Consider the following 23,714-nt stretch of genomic DNA (forward strand, 5'->3'; position numbering starts at 1 on the left):
AGTCCTGGAATAAGCAGGCAAAGTAGGTTTGAGGAGCTATGTCAGACAAAAACTCCTGGCCAGCCTACCATCTGTCTCCTCCAGCCTCTGTGTTACCAGTACAACCTGGAGTTGTTGAAGGTAGGACAGCCAAATTCATCTCAACTTCACTGCAAAGCAGGACCAAGCAGGACATGCACCCATCTGTGTACAGATGGATAGAAGCCAATCAGACCCAGACTCTGGCACTGGTATCCCGCCCTCCTTGGACTAGATCTGAAACAGCTGCCTCTCCTGTGTTGTAGGATTAGAGCAGCATGCCATGGGGCCAGTTCGGGGATTATTGGTGTGGTAAGGAAGCCACTTCCTCTTAGTTCAGTTTCCCGTTGCTCCAGTAACGTCTGTTGCAAGGAGCCATGCGGCTTGGCTGAAGGGCTGATTTAATTCTCCTGCAGCTTTGGGGAAATTGAAGCATCCTTAAAAAACAAGTCAGCTCTTCCTCTTGCAAAATAATATATTGATATACTGTATCAGACAGGAAATATTGATGTGCATGGTCTTTTTCTTCTATATTTAACTGAAATGAAGAAAGCCCCACAGGAATGTTGAATTTGTTGACTGGATTCTTCCACGAATAGATAAGGGTTTTACCAGGCCATCTTCTCATCTTCAGTTTCCAGGGATCCCTGGACAGAAGGAAATAGCTCCAATGGACCTGTGCTCTTTCATAATGATTATATTGGTTTCCTTCATCAGGATTTCCTTGGCCAGACATTCTGCACACTGGGTGAGATTGTTGGGTCACCAGGAAGCCGCTTGGAGAAGCCACTGATGTGAGTGCTCACTCCCTACATCTGCTGGGGGCCTGATGGGTTGTTGTTGGGCTTTTTTTGTCTGCAAAGTTATAAAGTTAGGCAGAAAGCTTTAGCCGTTACAAACCAATAGTGGATCAAATCACACAAGTCTTATTCCTATTTGAGATCCTTTGGTGTAACCTTTGCCTACCTGGTTCCTACAGGATGTTTTGGACCACAACTCCCATCTGCTCCAGCCAGCGCAGCAATGGCTGATGGGAGTTGTAGTCCAAAACATCTGGAAAGCACCAGGCTACTGAAGGCCACTGTATAGGTTTCCTGACTGATCCATAGCTGAGTAGATAATAATGTGAGCTAGCGCTGCTGCTAATGCATGATGCAGCCTGCAGCCGAGGTGTTCTTCCTCGCCCAGTCAAATTAAATGAAAGCACAAGAGAAAATCATGCACATATATGCACTCCATATCAGTTCTGTAGTGGTTTAATAGTCACGGCTCCCCCCCAAAGACTCCTGGGAATTACAGGCGAGGGTGCTGAGAATGAGCCTTTAGATTTTACCTCATGCATCTGAAGAAGTGGGCTTTAGTCTGTGACAGCTAATGCCATTATGCTACTCCTCTGGAAATCATAACCACATGACATAAGTTCTGCTAGCATTTACAGAGGGAGACATCTAATGTTTGGTTTCGCACAGTGTCTTAAATGCTAAACACGTTTACTAGGAAATCAGTTCCACTGAAATCAACAATATTTTTGAGCAAATATGTTGATGTGGAGGCAGGGGAATGGAGAGCTAGGAATGCTAAATATATATTTTTCTCCAAAAAACTTGAATATATGTATATGCGTGCCACAGATAACATCCAGCTCCTTGAACCTTTTCTCTTGGCTAATATATATAATCCACATCATTTATCACATTTCTTTCTACTCTCTGGACTCATTAATGCATCCCACAGTGGCATCTGCCTCTTATTTAATTTGCAATCTGCATTAGCTTGTATTGGAAATGCCTATCTTGGTTAGTTTTCTTTCATATTTCTAGAAAAACAAATATAATTTTTGAGGATTCCTCCCTCCTCCCCGGGTATAATGCTTTTACATATGTCTTTATTGAATTTCAAGTTATTATTTTTGGTCCCGTTCTCCAGTTTCTCAAAATTACTTTCGGTGCAGATTCTGTAAACCAATGCATTTCCAACTGCCTCCAGCCCTACATTTATTTATTTTTATTTTTCATTTTTAACATGCCATCTATCTCTTTCAAAAGTAATGCTGAACCCATCTTAGGATGATACACTGTGGCCAGTCTCAGGCTTATGCCCTCTCCTTAGATTTTATGAAAGAGAAAAATGGAAACTTCTGCTCGTGATTTGAAGCAAGCTGCAGTTTCCCATTTTTTTTCCAGACACAGGAAACTGTGATTTGTACATAGTCATTTAATAAAGTAGGATATTGTTTCAAAAACAATCAATAGCAGCTGTGCCATGATCCCATTTTGTATTGGGGTCCCAGGGCTGCTTTTTGAAACATGGCTAGTCTTAAGCTAACTGCTTAAAAATATGTGTAAAGTCCCATCTAGTTTGACACTAAGCAAATCCTTTTTGCTGTGCTGTTTTACTTATTTCGATGCTCTGTTTTGATTGCCCTGCTGATTCTTCTCTTGTGTTAGGTTTTGGATTAATTGTCTGGACTTGAATTTCCTTTAACCATAAATTCTTCTTTAGCAGCCATTATGGCTAAGGGGTGGCCTGTAACTATAGTAAATGAAGAAGTAAGGATATGAGGTTTTGAGCACTCTAAAACACAGATGGGGAAGTGGATCTACCCAATGGGCCACATAGTTATCTCTCTCCCCCCCCCTTTGTTGGCCAATTGACAGAAGCAAGCTGGCAGTATATTGCACTGTTCAAGTTGGAGTTAACTCTTTATTAGCAAGAACATGATCTGCACGGACTTAGAAGAGTATCTGGCCCAATGAACACTGCAGCTCATCCCCAGTACGTTTGACCCCATGGATCAGTTGCCAAGTCTGAAAGTCCTTGCTGCCCCAGGGTTTCCCCCAAGCAATCAGAGACAGTGCCTATGTAAAGCCAACCTCTCCTCTGCCCTTTTCATGCCTCTTCTGGTTCTGGAAGATCAGGAGGCAGGAAAGCCTGTCTTACAGCAGCGTAGCTTGAGGGGGCAGGGCACACTCAAGGGGCGGCACTTGCCGTGGGGCCTGCAATGCGACCGAGCCACGCATCTCTCCTGGGAGTGATGCGGTGGCTCAGGCACCTGCAGCCACTGTGCCACCTTTTTGGGTGGCATGAAGCTCATGTCCACCCGCTGCAGCTGAGGGAGAGGAGGCAGGCAGACTCCTACAGCCACTGTGCCATTCAAAATGGCGGCATGGGGCTCACATCAGCCCACTGCCTCCCCCTCAGCTGGAGGGTGGCTGAGAGGGGGAAGTGGACTTCTCGCAGGCTCCACCAAGAGCACCCTGCCTGGCTCGTCCTACCCCCATGGACAACTCGCCCTGCCCCCTGGGTGTTTGCACCGCCCCAGGCACACGAGCCGCTAGCTGTGCCACTACTGTCGCAGCAGGAGAGGGAGACACTCATGACTCCTCACCAGCCTGACTTATCTCTGCCTCTTGGTCTCTCCTCTCCTGCTTCTGCCTCTGATTCTGGACTTCTCTGCCTCAGACTCTCCCAGCTCACTATGCCCTGTTACCTCTTCAGCTTCCGACCCCCCCCCCCGACCAGTCTTCTCCCTCAATGGCATTTTTCCTTCTAGCAGTAGTAGCTTTTAAATTTTAGAATGCCAACCTGTTGCCCTCCAGAAGTTTTGGGCTGCAGTTCTCATCAACCCCATTCTGCATGGGGAAGCTGGTTTGGGGCTGATGGGAGTGATTGTCCAAAACAGCTAGAGGACACTAGGTTGGCCAAAGCACAGAGGCAGAGCTAGCTGCTCCGGCTTCCGGCTATGCACCTGGGGGCGGGGCTAGCCACCCATGGGGGCGGGGCGGCAGTGTCACACCCCCTCAGGGATGACACCTCAGGTGGACTGCACCTGCTGCACCCCTCTTTCTCCGCCAGTGCCAAAGCAGGTTTAGGAAAACTTTCAGGATATCAGCCAAGCAAAATCTTATGTTAGATAAGTCCTGGTGTTTTTTAGGAAAGGCATGGGGATGCAGACTGTGTCCTGCAGTTGACCCTCCCTTCTGAACTCACAATGGGAAGCAACTGTTGAGAGTGCAAAACTCTGACAATACAGTCATACAAATGTAGTTTTCCATTCCCTCCAGAGCCCCAGGAAGGCAGCAGGTGCCAAGGGTAGGCTTGCCATGGGTCAGGAAAATTCCTAATATGTCCTGGTTTTCAGGGGGGGGGGGGGTTGCCGAAGTGGCAAAATGTCAGGTAAAACCCGGATGTATGGCAGCTCCTAAAGCTTGAAATTACAATAGGGGGGAGGTCTCCCCAAAACTAAAAAACCTCAACAATTTGGGTGGGTTTCTAAAGAAAAGCTCAACAATTTTGGTGGTCTCCTAAAAAAAAATTCAGCAACTTTGCGGGTGTCAGGAATTTTACTTTTAAAAATATGGCAACCCAAGCTAAGGGACCACTTCCAATTGCCAGACATAATTGGAAATGAAGATTCATACAGTGGGGGGAAAAGATTCACTTTTTCTGTCTTTTGAGAAGCTGCTTTTTAATTCAAAAGCACCACGGGAGGGTGACTGCAAGGAGCAAGGCAGTCCATCCTAGTGGGTGGGGGGAATTATGGAAACCCACTGTGGAATTAATTATCATTACTGCTGGAAATAAGTCAGAACCCCATGCTTTCTCCTTAGAGAAGCAGCAGGTACAAAGTGCCGACCCTGACTGGGTATAAAGAAACAATAAAGGGAAGCAGATTTCCAAATCATTATTTAATCCTTGCACTGCTCTTCTCATGTGTAAAAAAATGCACTCCCAATTCTCATTTGTTTCTGCCTCACGGGAACCCTGTAATATAGGTCATTGTTATTCCCATTCTATAGGCAGGGGAATAAAGACTGGGGCATAGTGACTTGGATCCTGAGACCTGTCAGCAGAAAGAACCGTGTGGGGAAAGGACTTTATCTCCCCACCCCACAAACATACTGCACTTCCTCCTTCCCCAGCAGCCTCCTGTGGCTCTTTCCACACTGTTCAAGGGGATTCTCCAACTCCGCTGCGATGTTTTTCAGTGGTGGGGAGAAAATAAGGTAGTAGAGAGGATTTGCATCACCCAAAAAAGAAGACAAAATAAGATACTAATATGCCATAAAACTACATATGGTGATTTATGTATATAGATGCAAATTTAGAAATAATTACAATAAATACATCTTGACATAATAGGAAGGACACCTGTGACTGCTGTGACAGCCTGCGCAGACTGCCAACGTGCAATTCCAAGGGACTTCCTGCTCTCCATTTTTATGGTTCTTTATCTTTAAAGCAAACAGAGGACACCTTTGAAAGAGGACTGTCTCCTGACAGTCCTTCAAAATAGACTCCTGTTTATTAGGATCCAAGCCTGTGACTTGCCTGAGGACACCAGAGATGAAATCATGGAAGACCACCTTCATTCCTTGCATAAGGTCTTGATATTAGCATGAGCAGAGCTAGCTTAGCTCCTGGAGGCAAACTGGAATCAGCACTGACTGACTTTAACTTATGGCTGCTAAAGACTCCAAGCATTGTGCAACTTATGGATGCACTCTAAATGTATAATGTAAACAGGTGAACAGCGTAAGAAGAGCTTTGCTTGATCAAACCACAGGCCTATCTGGGCAAGCATTCTGCTCTCACAATGGTCAACCAAATACTTATGGCATACATGTCAACTGCCCCAGAAAAACAGGGACATCCCATTTTTCCCTGCTAGAGTACGGAGGCCATTTTGGACCCCTTGTTCTCGCACAATTTCAGGCTGAGATCTCGCCCTGAAAAAAGCATTTGCCGGGTATGCGATCTTGCACAGTGCCCCAGAACACATGTGTGCCATGTGACTCACACAGGATTTCAGACCTGGAAGATGGTGTCCCAGATTTGGGCCACGCCGTATTGGAGGGTATGTTATGGGAAGCACCCCCAAGCAGGACATGAGCACATGCTCTGCTCATGTTCCTCATCAATTAGTATTTAGACATGTAAAATATAATCTTATCCTCCATGAAAACAGCAACCCTTCCTAGGCCAGACTGGTTGGACCGCAACAGGCAGAGCCGGCGAGCTGCCAGGGAGCTCACGGCAAACCAGCAACTGCACTGATTTAATAACAAACACAGAGGGGAGCAGAAGATGTACCTCTACATCAGCACAATCTTCGTTCTGCTTGGATCTCCAGGAGGTGTGAGCAGGCCTTTCAAGCACAGCTACAGAACCCATGTTTTGGCATGTGTCTCTTCCCCCCTCTCCCTCCAGGTACCAGGCATATTTTTGACAGAAGATGCAGGAGCTGCTGACACAGCACTTTGCCTTTTCATCTCCTAGTCTGTGATTTGGTGCTAATAGTACGAAGGAGAGGGTGGCCTGGGAACAGCCAACTCCTGGGAGGCAGAACGTAATTGGCCTCTGTGTTTGCAGCCTACTAAGTTAGAGAGTTGCTTCAGTGAAAGTGATAATGGAACACAGAATGAAGCGTTTGGTATTATTAATCCACAGACCCATCCGCAGCATACCCAGGGGGGCAGCTAATAATAATAATAATAACCCCACCCGGCTGGGTTACCCCTGCTTCCTGGGCAGCTTCCAGCACACATAACAACACAATAAAACATAATAAATTTCGGTGTGTGAAGTAGAAAATCTAAACTCTACCTGCTACCCCACCCTGGATGCACAAATACACAGTTAGATTTATGGTCAACGTCTGTGATCAGCATTTAACTATTAAACCACTGGTAATTTACAAAGTACTGTTTTATATTTATTCAATTTATTAATCACCCACAACAAGGCCTCAAGGCAACTTATGGTAAGGGACAGGAATGTCTCAGGTCTTAATACTGAACTGCACTGGACATCCGGATATGTTTTTCCCTTAGGATGTCACCATATGGGGCTTTCTACTGCTCCCCATTTAGTGTTTTTGCCTCATCAGAAGATGTGCCTTGACAAAGTCCAACAGCATGGAAGGCATGGGCAGATTCTGCATTTCCAACACACCTTGCTGGCCATTGTCATGAGTTTGCAGCCACTTATTGCAGTCGGCCTCTAGCTCTAATTGGCTTTTTTCACAGCCAGGATGTCCTCCTCCAGCAAAGGTCTGGGACATGTAGGCAGTGGGAACAGCATGCTGGAGAGCTTTTCTGACCTTTCCAGTCACAATTGTGGGCCTCTCCTCATTGCTGATTCTGAAATCCCATGCTAGTAAAATAGCGGCAGATTTCTTAAGCACAGTTTCCAGCTAAGCTAATTCAAGATTGTTTCTCCTCTCCTCATATGATGCCTGTGCTTTGAGAGTTTTTGACTTTTTAAACCAAGGATAAATGATTCATTATCCTTCCTCCTCCCCCCCCACCCCGCTCCCACATCCTGGATTCAGCACGGTTTCCATTCATGACAGTCACTTGTCACTTGAATCTCGATTTCTATTACAGAAGTCATTCTTCACAATTCCAAATGTGTTTGGCACATTGGGTGCACCCCTTTGCTTTGAGAGATGTTAGTGCACAAGTAAATCATGCTATGCATCTTCCAAAGGGCAAGTTCAGTACATCTCAGGCAATGGGAGAGTTAAGTAGAAGCTACTCAGTCAGGTAGCTGATGTGCTTTCCTAATGAGGGGATGCATAGAATCAAGCTAGCTCCTCCTGTTCCTCCACAGAATGTGAAGAAGAAGACTCTGCTTGCTCTAGAGATAAATGCAATTGGCTGGGGGCTCCACTTCCCCCACTGGAGGTAGCAAGGTATCAGGGGGAGTGATCCTCAGCTGTCACTTGTGGGAACCGTGCCAGGACTGAGCAAAGTGATAATAGCTCTAGGGAAGTAGCAAAGTGGGAGAATAATTTCCACGCATCCTTCTCATGGGTGCTGCTTAGATGGATGGGCAGATGAGGCAGTGACTCTGAAGCCACCTGGGAGCAATCCCCACTTGCCACCCATTGCCACATCACCCACCTGCTCACCCATGCAAGCAGTACAAGTCAGAAGGAAGCAAATAACTGCCTCTGGAGTTTTCCATTGTGCGTGTGGATGTTCTGCACTAGCCCAGCTTTCGTAGGCATGCCTGGAAGCTGCAGCTGATTGTTGTGACAAGCATGGAGAGGGATCTCCAGTTCTTGCCATCTGTACTGACTTCTAGAACATGCACAGCCGTGGGCTTGACTTTGTGCATTTTCTTCATCGTGAAGGCAGTGAGCAAGTCAGCTCTGAAATCCAATGGCAATCTGCTGAGCCATTGGATAGGATGTGGCCTCGCTGTGCCCCTCAATCTGGATCTCACACACATATATTTTTACTATTTTGTTTATGCATTTTTGCTTTTAACATTTGTCATCATACACAAATCTTAATCATTTTACAAGTAGGATTCTCGGAATCCTCGGACTTCCCTCCACCCCTCTGTGGTTTCCCCAGATATTATTTTCAAACTGCATCTTATCATATTCCCCATATTTTCTTATATATCAATTTTTATCATAATTCCCGCTTCATTCAACCTGGATCTCACATAAATGGCATGGCAGAAAACAGGGCAAGTGGTCAAAGTGTCATTAAAATAGAATATTGTTGTGTGAGACAGCTTGACACTCCTGGATATGTGCATATTTTGCAGCAGCATTGACGCTCGTATTCTCAGTGGTCTCCTCTCAGTACCGATGGTTTGGTTGCAAATTGCATAATGCTAATGTTCAGCAACCCAAAACATGGTTATATGGATTGACCTGACCTTGGAAGGCAGCCAGGGTGTTGTTGGGAAGCTTGGCCTTGCCCTACTGACCCATAAAGAGGCAAACTGAGACTGACTTGGCTGCCTTGCCATTCTTGGATTCATCTTCCCCACAGCCCCTGAAAGAGACGCAGGAAAATACTGGATGTAGTAGGCTGGCTAACCATTTCTTCACAACATCATTTCACATTAAATTATATCACCCCTGACTTGACTACCTGTTTTTATTTGTCCTGTATCTTCTGTGATCCTTTACCTTGAACCTGCTGCTGATCCTAAATTTCTTCTTAGTCCTGCCTATTTCCCTCCCTCCAGCGTGGTGTAGTGGTTAAGAGCAGTGGACTCGTAATCTGGTGAACCGGGTTTGCGTCTCCACTCCTCCACATGTAGCTGCTGGGTGACCTTGGACTAGTCACGCTTCTCTGAAGTCTCTCAGCCTCACTCACCTCACAGAGTGTTTGTTGTGGCGGAGGAAGGGAAAGGAGATTGTTAGCCGCTTTGGGACTCCTTAGGGTAGTGATAAAGCAGGGTATCAAATCCAAACTCCTCCTCCTCCTCCTCTTCTTCTTCTTCTTCTTTGTGTTTTAGGGCCAGACCCTCTCTTGCCTCTGTCCTTTGATGGAGAGTTGATCACCATGTAGGTATTGGGGCTCAGAGTGGGTGTTCAATAGAGCAAAATACATTATATTAATAGCCACACCGGTGCTGCTGGAAGCTGATCAGGCTGACTCTTGCTCACTGAATGCAAGTGCAGGATAAATTCCCCTCCTCTTCTGGGAGAAACAGCAGCAGGCAAATCCATGTCCTCGGACTCTGCAATTTTCTTAATCAATGCTCTCTCCAGCTGGTAGGGAGAGAGGTTGCCTCACTTCACTGTCAGTAGCTGCAGCTGTGATGATCCGTCATCTCTACTCCTTTGCCACCTACCATCACTCTGACTACATGGTGACCAAAGCCTGAACGTGAGGCTGGTGGTGGATAGACAAAAAAAAAGCCTTGCTGAGCCTCAGAATGTAATCTCAGCCCTCCAGTTGGAGCAGGAACTGGCAGAGTTTCACAGTAGAAGCAGGGCATTTCCCCCTCTTTTCCTGTGCTGCTGACATCACAAAAAGAGCAGCAAAGAGGATAGGTATATAATAATATGTGTAACCCACTTGGAGCCCTCTTTAAATAGGAAAGGGTATGAGGTAATAAATGACATGGAAGCAGACTGCATGCCACAGTTTGATCCTGGCTTGTTTGAGCAAAACAGCATTTAAACCTGGTGCCCTTCAGCTGTCCTTAGTAGCTGGGCCTTATGGGTACAGTGGTACCTTGGGTTAAGAACTGAATTCGTTCTGGAGGTCCATTCTTAACCTGCAACTGTTCTTAACCTGAGGTACCACTTTACCTAATGGGGCCTCCTGCTGCTGCCGCACTATTTCTGTTCTCATCCTGAAGTAAAGTTCTTAACCTGAGGTACTATTTCTGGGTTAAATGAGTCTGTAACCTGAAGCGTCTGTAACCTGAGGTACCACTGTATTTTAGTCCAACAACATCTGGGGGCATCAGGTTGAGGAAGGCTGATTTAAAATCACCGTAGAGTTTTCCCAAGACACAAGGAACTCTGCTTAATTGAAAAGCAGTAACATTGCTTCTTGCTTCCTCTTTGCACCCACATTAGAGAAGAGGAGAGGGGGAAGCATGTGTGCCTGGAGCTAACTAAGGCTTGTTCCCATATACTAAACTATGGTTTAGGATTATGTACTAAATGGGCAACAGTGATGCTTGAGTACACTACCTGTGAATGTCCTTGGTCTTGGGCAAAAAGCCAGCTGATAGCTGAAAAATGCCAAATCCTGGCAGAAGTCATCACTCTTCAGAAAGGTGTTGCCGCTGGTCCCCAAAATACTATCACTTTGGCCTCTGCTGTTCCATATCAGACCATTTTGACTCAGACTGATTCAATGAAATCATCATTTGTTTATGATGAAACAATCCTGTGTCTACCCTCCTTCCTACCTGTGAAATACAGGACAGTCTCTTGTCCTTGCAGGGTGGAAGGAAACCCAAAATGATTAGAAATTGCTGCTTTCCAGATGCGTCTCTGAGCCATGGCTCTTCCCGAGCATTCGGGGAGAGGAGGAAGGAATATTAGAGTCAGGTTCTATAAATGTTATCAAGGAAGCTGCATTAGTAAAGGAGGGGACTTGATCACAGTCTCTGTAGCTGTGGCCCCCAAACCAAGGAATACAGGGGACGTCCAAAGGTTTAACTGTTCTTAGCAGCCTGGGAGAGGTTGGAGCGGTGAGCTCAACCTCGTCATGGCAGCAATGTGTCTCCAACTTACGCACAAACACTAAGTTGCTAAGTTGAATTCCAGAGCCCGGGTCGAACTTTTGTCAAGGTCACGGCATGCTTGATCATTGGCAAGCGTGCAGATTCTGTCATGATGTTATCTCTCTGAATGCAATTTCCCTCAGAGTCTGTAGCGGGTTTTCAAGAAGTGAGAATTTTTGTGGGGTGAGTGCTTACGGACAAAAAGCAGGGTTCTAGAGAAACACAGCCAGAAGTTTCTCCCCAATACAGCAGCCTATTGCCTGCTGTTAATGAGAGGCTATTTGTGAGCTAATAAGGCAACTTCACTGCTAGACGTCTCTGAGCTCAGTGATTTTGACATGGGATCCAAGAGGGTCCCATTGTGAGCTCAGGGAGAACAAGGACCATATTGGAATTTCCATTTTGCACCAGGGGTCTGATTCACTGTTCAGTAGCTTCACTGGGAGGATATCTTGAGTCATTTGCCATTATTTTATTAGGTTGAGGTCTGAGTCACACACATGCATGTAATTGCTCAGTATATCTTTTTGCTCGGTTACTTACCACGAACTCAAAAGGTTGCTATTTGAGCTGACGTGTGAAGTGATATGAAAGCCCTGCCTTTCTAATATTTGATCTGCAAGCATAGTTTTGATCATGTAAGTAGTTGCTTGATGTAGCAGGAACCAAGCAAGGAACAAACAAACACATGGGAAACTCAACATGAGACTAGACTGCAGCTTTCACTCACTAGCATCTGGTATGTTTCAAAAAGGCCTTTCCAGCTTTTCCCACTCCAGCTGATTATGGGATGTGCAGAAGAGCCTCCACACAGAGCTGGTCTGCCCATGAGGTTCACTGAGGCAGCTGTATATGGTGGTGGATTTCTGTGGGGCAGCACCCACATGGGGCTCCCACCCACCCATGCCATCACCACCAGAGAAGAGAGGAGAAGCAGTGGCTTCTGGTAAGATCTTGTGAGTGCTGTGCAAGATCTCGCAAGAGTTTCACAAGACCTCACTGGAAGTCGCAACTGCCTCATGATCCTGGTAAGTGAGGCTTTGGCAAGGGAGAATGGGGACACCTTTCTGTTTCGCCGCAGGCAGTTAACCTAACTAAATGTGTTGAATGTTTGTATTGAAGTCTATGATCCCTTAAGTGTCCTGGTCCAAAGCTACACAGAGCTTTGAAGCTAGTAACCACCATATTTAGGACAGGACATCAGAACCAATTCCAGTCTATACTGTTGCATTGGATGAACAGGAAATGATGCACAGAGAGAGCACGCGCACAGAAGTATGGAATCAGTAGGAATTAGGCGTCTTTCTTTCCTTTCCCCTTTTCCAGGATGGGAGCCTTTACATTACATTCCAAAACCGGGAAGCCTATGCCATCTGTCTCCAATGGGTAAGTCATGCCAAAGCCTCTTATTCTCCTACCCTAGAAATAACCCTGTTATTTTTTACCATAGCTTGGCATGTAGGCATATATTAAGGAACCAAGTGCTAGAGGAGAAAGTGGGAGGAGAAAGGCTGTTAATTCCAGCACTGCCCTAGCACATTTCACCCACTGCTAAATATAAGTGTAATTTGCACAAAGAACACCAGTCTTTCTTACCCAATGGTGGTACCTCCACATGATTGTCCTATGCCATTCTGAGAATGATACTGTGGGCTGGAGTAGATTTTTCACTTTGCGGATGGGATTCCACATTGCTGGAGAGAACTACGTTAGTGCTATCATCCGCACCCCTGTTCAGATGATATTTCCATTGGGTTTACACACAACTGAGACCAGCCCATTGTTTCTAACACTATTTTCAGTGTTAGCAATGCTTATGTCATCAATCCTCATAAGAGCACAGCACATATGGCTGACTCTAGGTAATAGAGGAAGAAGAGAGAGGAGATGTGTAACATTCAAAGAAGGTACTGCCATACATGGATGGTGCAAAAAGTGGCACTCCAGATTCTTCTTTGTCCTTGATACATCACAGAATCAGCCATAGGCTCAGAGGTAGATTTGTGCCTTATTATTTTATGTAGGCATTTTATTTCATAAATTTTATGCACCTTGAGATTGAAAAAAAACAACAACCCAAAAACAAAACTCAACGTGGTTTACAATGAGATTTTTTTTTTTTTTTTTGGTAAAAGCAATGAAAAACAACTATTTAAAACATTAAAAAATAAAATCAGCAGTACACTAAAAACAGATTAAAATACACTGGATTGAGCAGGGATTTTTTTAAAAAAAACTTGGATAATTCATATCTAAATGCATTTATTTATCAAACTTTTCATAGCAAGAAAACTTATGCAATTGACAAAAGTATAAAACATTTAAAATTACCGATAAGAAGCGGTGAAAGGGTGCAGGCAAACACCCGGTTCTTAACAGCACACTAACCTAATTGTGATCTTACTGCTGCCTAGTTATGGAGCATGCTTATGCTTATATGTGATGTCAGGAATGGGCCAAGTAGCGACATGGCTGCTGAAAGCAGGATTGAAAACACACACACACACACACACACGCATCAGCTGGTGGGTGTGGAGTTTGATCCTGCTTGCTACAGGCCAGCCAGTGAGTTCCTGTTGCAAACTGGCTGGCAATATCCTTCAGTAAGCAGGATTGACATTGGCCCACACATTAGCTGATGTGCAGGGAGTTCAATTGCACTTGGTCAATGTCACCCACCACCTCTTTGGGCCATGTTTGACAGGTGGGTGGGACAACCCACCTATCAATCACATGACACCATTGTGATGCTAGATGACTGACAGATGGCCTGGGTGGGGGTAGGGGAGATAAATGAATTTTTTGGGTCAAAAAACTTCCGCAGCCCAGTTTCTTTTCCTTCCTTTCTGGCAGTGGAAAGGTAGGATAGAACTGAAAATTATATAACCATGTCTCCTACATATTCCAGCAACCATCACTGCTGTCGCATGTAGTAGGGTCCATGCATGCTTCCCTCCCAGTAAGGTGCTGCAATTTCCCCAGTAGAGCCAGTCTTCATCGTATTTGTTCCTTTTATCTCTCACATATTTATAACCCTGAAGAAATTTGTCCCAAGGCCACACACATGTGCAAAACTGCACTACTGTCATATTTCTTTTTAATAGAGTTAGTGTGTACACCAAGCAAGGCACAGATTTTCACACTCTGCCTGTCTATCCTGAGGGAGCCTAGTTAATCTGGCATGAGCCCAATGTATGCAAATGACCCCCCCCCCAAAAAAGGGAAATGAGATGTGGGGCACATAGTGAAAGAGGGCAGTTTGTAAGCGATATGAATCACAATTGTAGAAAAGACAACTGGGATGTCTTCTTGTACAGAAAGAGTCAAGGAGCACCAGTCTGCATAATGCAATTAATTTGCATGATACTGGACACTTATTTTAAAATCCAGATTGCTCCAGACATGTGGCAAATCAGTGGTCTGACTCTATTGTCCCAAGGGATGGACAAATCTGTAAACTTTAGTTTCTCTTGGTTTCTCATTTTGCCAACCTTGATTTCAGTTCTCCACATTTTCACATGTTGGAAATGTTTTTTAAGTCCTCATGAAAAACCAGTGTTTTAGTCTGAATTTCTCCTAATATGTACACATTTCTTTGCAGTTCTGTCTAATATACACATTTCCCAAAGTAAATTTCCCTAATGCAGTCATTTTTGTATGCCATTTTCACAGATACATTCCCTTTTACGAACACTTTATTCTACATTTCTGTATACATTATTGGCCTGGAGAACTACATTGCAAAATTCAGAGAAGTGCAAATTTCAAAGGATGACTGTGTTTCAGGTCCCATATTGTTTCTGAAAGTGTGGATTAGGCAGATTCAGCTTTAAATGCAAAGTAAATCAAATTTACCCACCACCCCTAATTGTCACCGCCACAAATTAGGAATTCATGCCCTACTCCTAGCATGAGTGGTGGTGCTCAAAATTGCAACTTGTGTTCATGGGAAATTGTTCAGATGACCAATTCACTACACGTGCAACAAACATTGTGCTTGAATACCTACTTTTTCCTCTTGTGCAAGAGGTTGGTCAAGAACTTAAACCATAATTAAGGTAGCCCATGGGTAATGTCGTTTTTGGAATTTCTTTTACAAAAATTTGACGTCTGGGAAAAGGTCACATCAGTTGCTTACTGTCTTACTCCTAATTTCCAAACCCCTTCAAACAAATAAACTTGTCATCTGGCCTGCAGGATGAATTCGTTTTGAGTGATCATTACCCAGCAGGGCTTCCTGCTCTTGTGGAATTGAATGGACAGAATGATTGTAAATCACAAAGCTGGCCAAAATTGTTCTATTCAAAGATGCTGGCAGTAAAAAGGAGGGCGGGGGGGGGTGTTGAAGTAAACCTATTTTCTTAGTTTTGCTCCATGGTGAGTTGTGTCTCTCAATGTCCTACTTACTTGTGCACTCAAAATAAATATTTCAGTTTGTCTCAAGCTGCAGAACTAGTAGCACAAATCGACCAAAAGCTTCATCTTTTCATCTGGGGAGGAAAAAAACCCTTCTTGGGTTCTCCTTTATTTTGCCACCTTCAGAAATGTTTGCGGATGCAATTCAAAGTAGACTTATCAGGAGTGAGTCCCAATGAACACAGTGGGACTTACTTCTGAGTAAGCATGCACAGGATTGGCTGAAAGTGGCTGTTCAGTTGGACTCTTTCATTTATTTATAATAGTTTAATGTTTCAGCCTCCAGCAAAACTTCCCAGACAAAAAATAAAAACCAACAGCAACCAAATAAATTAAGCAACAGAATCACAGTCCTAATGCAGCAGGGCCTCATGTTTCAAGCTGGGACTGAGGATAGATCCCAGGTCTGAAAACCACCGTAGCAAAATGCTAGTCTTTGAACATGGGAAGCCCTAGCCCACATTCCCATCTAAGCTTTCTGCATGATCTCTGGGAAGTTAGACTTTTTCCATCCAGAAAAAGCTGGAAAACTACTTACACCTGCAAATAAGACTTCAGAAGGGCTCACTGTAATCGTTATTGGGCAGTTTCAACAAGCTTCTTTGAAGTTGCCGTGTGAGCACTAAACAACTGATTGATGCTGACAGCATGCCTTCACAGGGGCTCACTGCAGTTGCCAATCAGCCTATAGTGCAGCCAATACCAGGGGGACTTGCTGGCAGCATCGATCAGTTGCTTGCTCTTTCTTCATCTTCTTCCCAGCTGCTGAACCATTTTCTTTCTTCTTGCAGGGGGATTCCAGGGAAGAAGTGTGGCACCATTATCCTGTCCGCTGAGGAACTGGGTAACTGCCGAGTAAGTAATTCTCTGCTCTTTGAGCTTCTGGTCAGGCCTCTGCTCCTGAGGGAGCAAGGGAAGCTCCTGTCTGCTGGCGTCTTGAGTTCAAAAAGCCAAAGCTCTAGGGATAATTATATATAACAAGGTGTTTTCTTCTCTAAGTCCTTACCATACTTCATGGCTCGTGAAGATCAGCTGTATAATAATGCAGAGTATGGTGAGAGAGGCTGAGACACAGACAAAGTAGATACGCTGACAAATATTCCATGCTGTTCATCTCATTTGAGTGCTCCTGCAATACATGCTGGTTGTACATTTGCAGCGTTGGCACACAAAATCTCTCACCCTTGCAGATGGTATCCTCTCATGCCAATTCTGCCTTGTATCCATCAACCCATGGGCTGGCAGGGCGTCATGAGGAATGCACCCCAAAGAAAACTGTACCTGGGGCAATGCCCCCCCTGCCCTGCCCATGTTACTCCTCTGAGAACACTGAAATGAGGTGTTGGACACATGCTACATGTATATGTATGTGCATGTACTGTAGAGCCTTGGTGGAACAACGTGTTGTGCAATTGGACAAACTGTTCAGTAAATTCTCAGCAGAGACCAGAATAGTTGTAATGTGGAAATAGAAAATGTGCAGCTCTGGAGAGTCATAAGGTTGCAATGGGAGATTCTACTCCCTTCAGCTCTTTATCGCTTGTGGTGGGGGTGGGGGTGGGGAGACTACCATGTAAGCTCACTGTCTGCTGCAGTTTCTGGACAAACACTCCTCTCAACAGCTCTCAGAGCAAGAACCGAGATTACAGCCAACGTCAATGGCTAAAGTGTGGTCACAGCTGGAAGTTAAGAGTTCAGATTGTGTACTAAAGGACAAACAAGGGCAGCAACTAAGAAATAATAAGTGTGTGGAAAGATTTGCTGTGCAGAGAAATGGATCTGATGCCTTAACCATTAGGGATGCAGTTTCTGGGTAGAGGTAGGTGGGTGTCAGAACACAAATGAATATCTGCACAGCGTTGTGTGGATGGAGCGTTTGTCTGTGTCTGCATGTCATTTGTATGCTGCCTAATAGTACGAAGTTGCCTGGCAGTTTACAGTGAATAAGTAAAAAACCCATTGAAATACAAAGTAAAAATAAACCATTAAAGCTGGAACCTGCAGAAATGCAACAAAGCAAAACTTGTCAGAGTCAATACACACTCACTCAACATTACTGGGTGATCTCCAGCCTGTCGCACATTCTCTCAGTCTGATCTACCTCAAAGGGTTGCTGTGAGGATAAAAGAGAGAAACCCATGTGCAATAATATTTGGAATTCCTCAAAGGAAGATGTCAGGGAACTGACATCGGAGCCAGAGGCGGAGGCTAGGCTCTCAAGCGATGCTGGAGAAGGGCCCAGCAGGGGGGGAGGCAGCTCACCAGCTGGGGAAGGAAATCAGCGTAACACCAGGGATAAAGGGGGGCAGATGGGGGAATCGGCGAAGGGGCTCCAGGACTCATCGCTGGAGACCAGCGAGGAGAGCACGGGTCCTCCGCTATCCACACCCTCCCTGCGCAGAAGACTTCCGCGCAGGGAGAGTAGGAGGAGACTTGGGGTCAAACAGCTTTTATGCTGGAAAAGATTTAAGAAACGCCCACTGACAGATTCTGCTAGCGACTGAACAGCCACGAAGTGAAGGGCTGTCCAGACAGAAAAGGTTTAACAAGGCAACCTAGCCAGGAGTGGCACCAACTTACGCATGAGCAACCCCTACATTTATTACAGAAGAGCAAGATAAAAATGTAATGAATCAATGGCTGACTCATTGGGCTTCCAGCACAAATCTGAATCTCTGCCCCAGCCCCATCACATTCCAAAGCACAAAGCTGTTCAAAACTGGGTTGACTTGCCATACAAACCTGCCACTGGGCATGCCTGTTTGCTAAAATGTTTTCCTCCTTTTGTACGGCTCCTTTCCCCAGCCAGCTCCATCAGAGGAAATGGCCACAGAAAATTTTCTGGATTATCTGTCCTGAAGAGGTTAATGAAGTAAAATCAGGTTTCTTCCAGAGGAAAATCTTACCACATCTGGATCGAGGTTCTTCCTAGCATTCTCGGTCACAAATTTGTTTTGTGAAGGGGAGACAAAAGGAGAATGGGCAAGTTGCAAGCCTATGCCTGGTTGAACCCAACTGCCAGGTACCCAAGAGTCAAGTATCAGCCCCTGACAAGCATCAGAATCTGTCCACTTGCTTGCTGCTGGTGTTGAACAGAACAAAACAGCACAGTTGGTGTATAACTTTTAGGAGAAAGACAGGACTGCCTAGAGACTAAACATCAGCAAAGACAGATTCTTTCATTCCCTTTCTCTCCCACATACAGAAATGAACACAAACAGTATCACTACATTTTTGTCACCTTCTCTCGCCCACACAGCTGACGTCTGCAAGAGGGAAGGAAATCCTATTTTTTCTCCTACACAGACAATTACAATATAATTTTTAACCCCCCTCTTCACACACCTATGTTGAACTTGCACAGCTAAAAAAAGACATACAGACCAACTCTTTCTCACATGTTCATTTGTGGATTTGTCTTTCTGTAGGCAGACTTGTGCAGATGGATGCACCACACCAAATACTTATATTCAAACAACACAAAGTGCTTCACACTTTTTGCTCATAAACATACAGCACACAGACCCACCCAGCTCACGACACAGTGCATGTATGGGACACTGATGTCCGTTCAGAATTTCGGGAATGTGCTTGAATGCATCCAAAGCAGCATACCATCTGTTGTGCCATAAAGAGAATTTAATACTCATTTCGATCTGAAAGAACCGAGACAGAACCAATTAGCTCTGCATGAGCCGTTCTGCAGCCTGCGCTAGAATCTGGTTTAACTTTTCCCTCTGTGCTGAGGATAGTATGGGAATGCATCATATGGGATTAACCATCACCCCAAGGAATTCAACTTGCTTGTGTCCCCCCCCCCCCCCGATTTTCCAAGAGCCTTGTCTTAACCCACCCAGCACTTTCTTGCCTCCCTCCCTATCTTATCCTGAATGCTGATAATGGGAAGTCACACTGATAAGAGAAAATCAAACCTGCACACTCCCTCATTTCTATGGATTGGGGAGTGCAGCAACAGAAGTACCGTACTGCCTGAGCACATCCCACTTCTCCAAACAATTACTATTTCAACATACTGTAAGTGACCAATGGCCAATTTCTTAACCCCAGCTGGGAGAACAATTATTAGACCTTGCCTAGCTAAGCTACTGGAATGCGGGTGGCGCTGTGGGATGCGGGTGGCGCTGTGGGTAAAACCTCAGCGCCTAGGACTTGCCGATCGCATGGTCGGCGGTTCGAATCCCCGCGGCGGGGTGCGCTCCCGTCGTTCGGTCCTAGCGCCTGCCAACCTAGCAGTTCGAAAGCACCCCCGGGTGCAAGTAGATAAATAGGGACCGCTTACCAGCAGGAAGGTAAACGGCGTTCCGTGTGCTGTGCTAGCTCGCCAGATGCAGCTTGTCATGCTGGCCAAGTGACCTGGAAGTGTCTGCGGACAGCGCTGGCTCCCGGCCTATAGAGTGAGATGAGCGCACAACCCTAGAGTCTGGCAAGACTGGCCCGTACGGGCAGGGGTACCTTTACCTTTACCTAGCTAAGCTACAATTAGAGGGTCACACCTCTGAGCCATGAGATCATTGCCCCTCATTCCCAGAAGTTATGGATGTGTGGATCGGCCATCCCATTGTGAGTGGTGCCTGCCAAGGCAGAAGGAATGTACCTGCATGCTGTTTCTTCCTGGACAACCAGCTTTCGCTCTCTGCTCCAGAAGCAGCATGCAGGACACCATACATTATCTGGTGGACACCCCATGGGAAGTGATGACATGCCCCAAGACCTCTGCACTGTTCTATTTTGACTTTGTCCCCAGATCAGGAGCAGGTTTGCTTGATTCTTGTGTGCTGTTGATCAGGGAGCAGTGCTGCCAAGGATTAAAGCTGCACGAAGGAGCAGGTGACCTCTGGCAAAGCATCCTGCATCACCTGAGAGCCTTTTGAGCATCTTCTGCCCTAGAGTATCTACCATGGTCCTCAAGGATAGTTTGCTCTTGACCATCTCAGGAGGCAACTTCTAGGACTGTGGTGAAGATTCTCTCCCCTAAACCAGTAAAACCATTAGACCGTTGTTGGGAAATGGCTCGAGATCAGGGGTTCCTTAAAACATTCCACTCCCTACTCTTATCAGCACAATGCACCACCTCGTGGGTTTCCTTATCCCACCATCTGCTTTGCTGCTACAAGCACTAGTGATGTTGATCCTGTGGGAATGTTCAGGGAGGCAGGAGAGGATATATTGTTTAATAATATCCTTCCTAACTTGTGCTAGCAAGTTCTATAACTTAGCAGAGTTTTACATTCCCCTCTTAAACACACAGCAGGTAGCTGGTTGCAAGCTTGTTTAAGCTTCTCAATATAGATTTCTGGTAATTTCCCTTTTATCTCCGTCTTAAAAGAATAGACATGGCACAATCTTGTGTAAAGTATATAAAATAAGTTTACTCACACATTCAGTTCACAGATGGATCCCTGAAGGCAAACTTAGTTACAGAGTATATACATGTGGAATCTATCCCATATGGAAATGGTCCCTTTGTCCTCTGTTGGCCAACAGAGCATCTCTAAAAAGCTGCTGGTCCTATAACGAGAGGAAGTGAGAGAGAGGGAGTGTGCAGCATGCTATGTCCTTTTGTGTTACCTGGGCAGGTAAGGTCAAGCCAACCTCTAGCCACATGTCCCAGTCAGTAGGAAAGAGGAAGTTTTCTACTGACTGGACCAAACATTCCCTTGCAAGTTCACTCTAGGAAAACAAGGAATGTTGTACTTTACTGCTAACTATGTATCACCTCCCACAGGTCCTAGCTTAGAAAGCAATGCTTTCCAAACTTTCTTTAGGAAGCATGAGAATGTGCACATTGAGTGGGGACAAGGCAGCCATTTAATTCTTGGTAGAGTTGGCCTGTCTCTCTACCCTCGATTTTTGCTGCCTTGTCCCCACTCTCAAAAAGTATTGGGTACTTATTAACAAACCATGATGCCAAGACAGATCACTGGGAACAAGAGGAGGAGGAGGGGCACATGACAAGGCAATAGTGACACACCTGGGACAGAGTTATGACATCCCAACTGCCCTAAATCTGCTCCCCTCTTGAAGATGTGCTCCTCCTATTCATTCCCCTACAATGGTATCCTTTGTAAGATTAAATGCTTACACCATTCACATGGTGAGTCACTCATTTCCAACTGAAGAGGGTCAGAGGATCACAGCCTGTAGCATCATTAGCTGAGAGTTTGGCAGGCGAATGGAAGAAGAATTGCGCACTGAGTTGAATTCACAAACAACATGTAAGGTTGGATACTCTGGCTCCCTCTCATACCTGCCTACTACCAAGAAAGTGTAGTGCAGCACTCAGGATCTCTGGGCCAAATTAAAAAAGACAACAAATACACAATTAGCAATTGCACGGATGGTGTCTTACAGGCAAATTGCAGGTACAGGAAGCCCAGTCTGATCTTGAGATGTGTGCAAATTAGGGAGTATATAAATATTTTCAGAAACAAACAAATAGTTTATAGATATATTTTCTGTTCCCCATTCCAAGGATGTGGCCACAATGCAGTTCTGTGCCAACAAGCTGGACAAGAAAGATTTCTTTGGAAAATCCGACCCGTTCATGGTATTCTATAGGAGTAACGAGGATGGGACGTAAGTCAAAGTGCTTTTGCTTTGGGGGCAGGATAATTATTCAGATTGTAACAGAGCTTGCTTAGGTGACCTGTAGCAAAATGTTGTCCCAAGCACTCCCCCTCCCCCCCCCCGCCAAGAAGCATAAAACATTTCCCTTGATAATGAGTTTGTTCAAAATGTATTGGGCACCACATTCATGGTGCAGCTGCTCTCCTTTTCTAACAATAGAAGTATTATAAACCCATCCTCCTGCTCCAAACAAGGAACTCGGCTTAGAAACTAGGTAACAACAGTTGAACAACTATGGAAAACCTAAGATGGAAAACAGAGTATATGGACGCACACATACCAATTGCAGACACAGAAAAACTGGATCTAAACAACCCAGTGTCTGCAGTGCAATGTCCCCCCAGGCAAGATAGGGAAACTCTTTTAAGCATTCTCATGTTTATAAATGTTATGCACTGAGCATTATGCACTGTTCTGGGAGAAATTAATCCATCTTTACAAAGCCCGTTTTGCAACGTTAGCAGTCCTCAAAAATTGACTGACACCTGTTCTGATGTGACTTCCTAGTGGGTCTACTTACACTTACACAAGGTCACTAAGAAATGGTTCTCTCAAAATCATTTCAAATCAGCGAGGTAAGGATGTTCTTTGGCTGAGATTTTAAACCTGCTTCTTGATATGGGACAAAAGGGAATCAAGCTGCCTGCATGTAGTGATTCTCAAGGCCATTTTTAAAAAATGCTTATGAATACTGCTTGGGTTGTATGCAGAGCCAGTTAGAGATTAAATTATATGCTTAATTTAAAACAAATAAAGATAGCCGTTAATAAGCCTAGAAGAGGCATTGATAGTCTACAGATGACCAACATTGTCCTCCTCTTGACAGTTCTAAATAAAAGGGACGCTTAGTCATAGTTGAATTTCCAATGGAGTAGAGAACATGGCATCTCCATCAGATAGCAGGGCTAGGATTAGGGTTGAACTGGCAACAGTTTCTGTCCCAACCTGTGTTAATCAAAATCAGCTCTGCTTCTGTGTTGCTGCAGTTTGGTTTCTGCCAAATACTACCTTATACATTTCATGTCCCCTATTTAAGAGAAGTTACCTAACTTATGTAACATACGGTACATAACTGTTTACATAACTTACATTCACATTTCATTGTAAAGGCAACATCAAAATGCTGTAAAAAAGAGGGGGAAATTAATTACATATTAGTTAAATGGGGTTAGAATAGAACTATGCATGGTCTCCTTCCCATGCCCATCTTTCAGCTAGGTGTTTAATTCGGGTTTTAAAGGCCTAATTAAATATAATCCCCACCCCAAGCTTATTTGGGACTGGATCCAGGGTGGGGGTCCCCAGTTTGATCCAGAGTCTGATGCCCCCTCCAGATTCACTGCATGAATTGGCAAGGGCTACTGGAAACCACAACAGGGGAGATTGCAATTGTGTTCAGGTCCTGCATCTCGTTGGCTAGTATGAGAATACAAAGCTTGACTAGATGGGCCCCTGGCCTGATAGAACAAGCTCTTCTTATGTCATTACGTATCATCTGCAGACTTAATAATAACAATGATATTGGTGGACACCAATTGAATTTGCTTGACAGATTTCCATTCCTGACCACAGACAAGCATGCAAATCACAGCAGCTTCTGCTTCCTTTTCCATTTTCATTGGCGTTTTCCACTC

General features: G+C 45.0%; 1 protein-coding gene across 2 annotated transcripts in view; it reads left to right on the forward strand.

The window, feature by feature from the left end:
• Nucleotides 1-23,714, forward strand: part of CPNE5 (copine 5) — a 131,301-nt gene that overhangs the window by 53,476 nt on the left and 54,111 nt on the right. For both annotated transcript variants that reach the window (XM_083509438.1, XM_083509437.1), the window contains exons 6-9: nt 736-812; nt 12,343-12,402; nt 16,224-16,287; nt 21,926-22,029. In XM_083509438.1, coding sequence (XP_083365564.1) covers nt 736-812; nt 12,343-12,402; nt 16,224-16,287; nt 21,926-22,029 — 305 coding nt within the window. The remainder of the gene's footprint in view (nt 1-735; nt 813-12,342; nt 12,403-16,223; nt 16,288-21,925; nt 22,030-23,714) is intronic.

Source organism: Podarcis liolepis (assembly GCF_965112155.1).
Source record: "Podarcis liolepis genome assembly, chromosome: 6".
NCBI classification, from domain to species: Eukaryota; Metazoa; Chordata; class Lepidosauria; order Squamata; family Lacertidae; genus Podarcis; species Podarcis liolepis.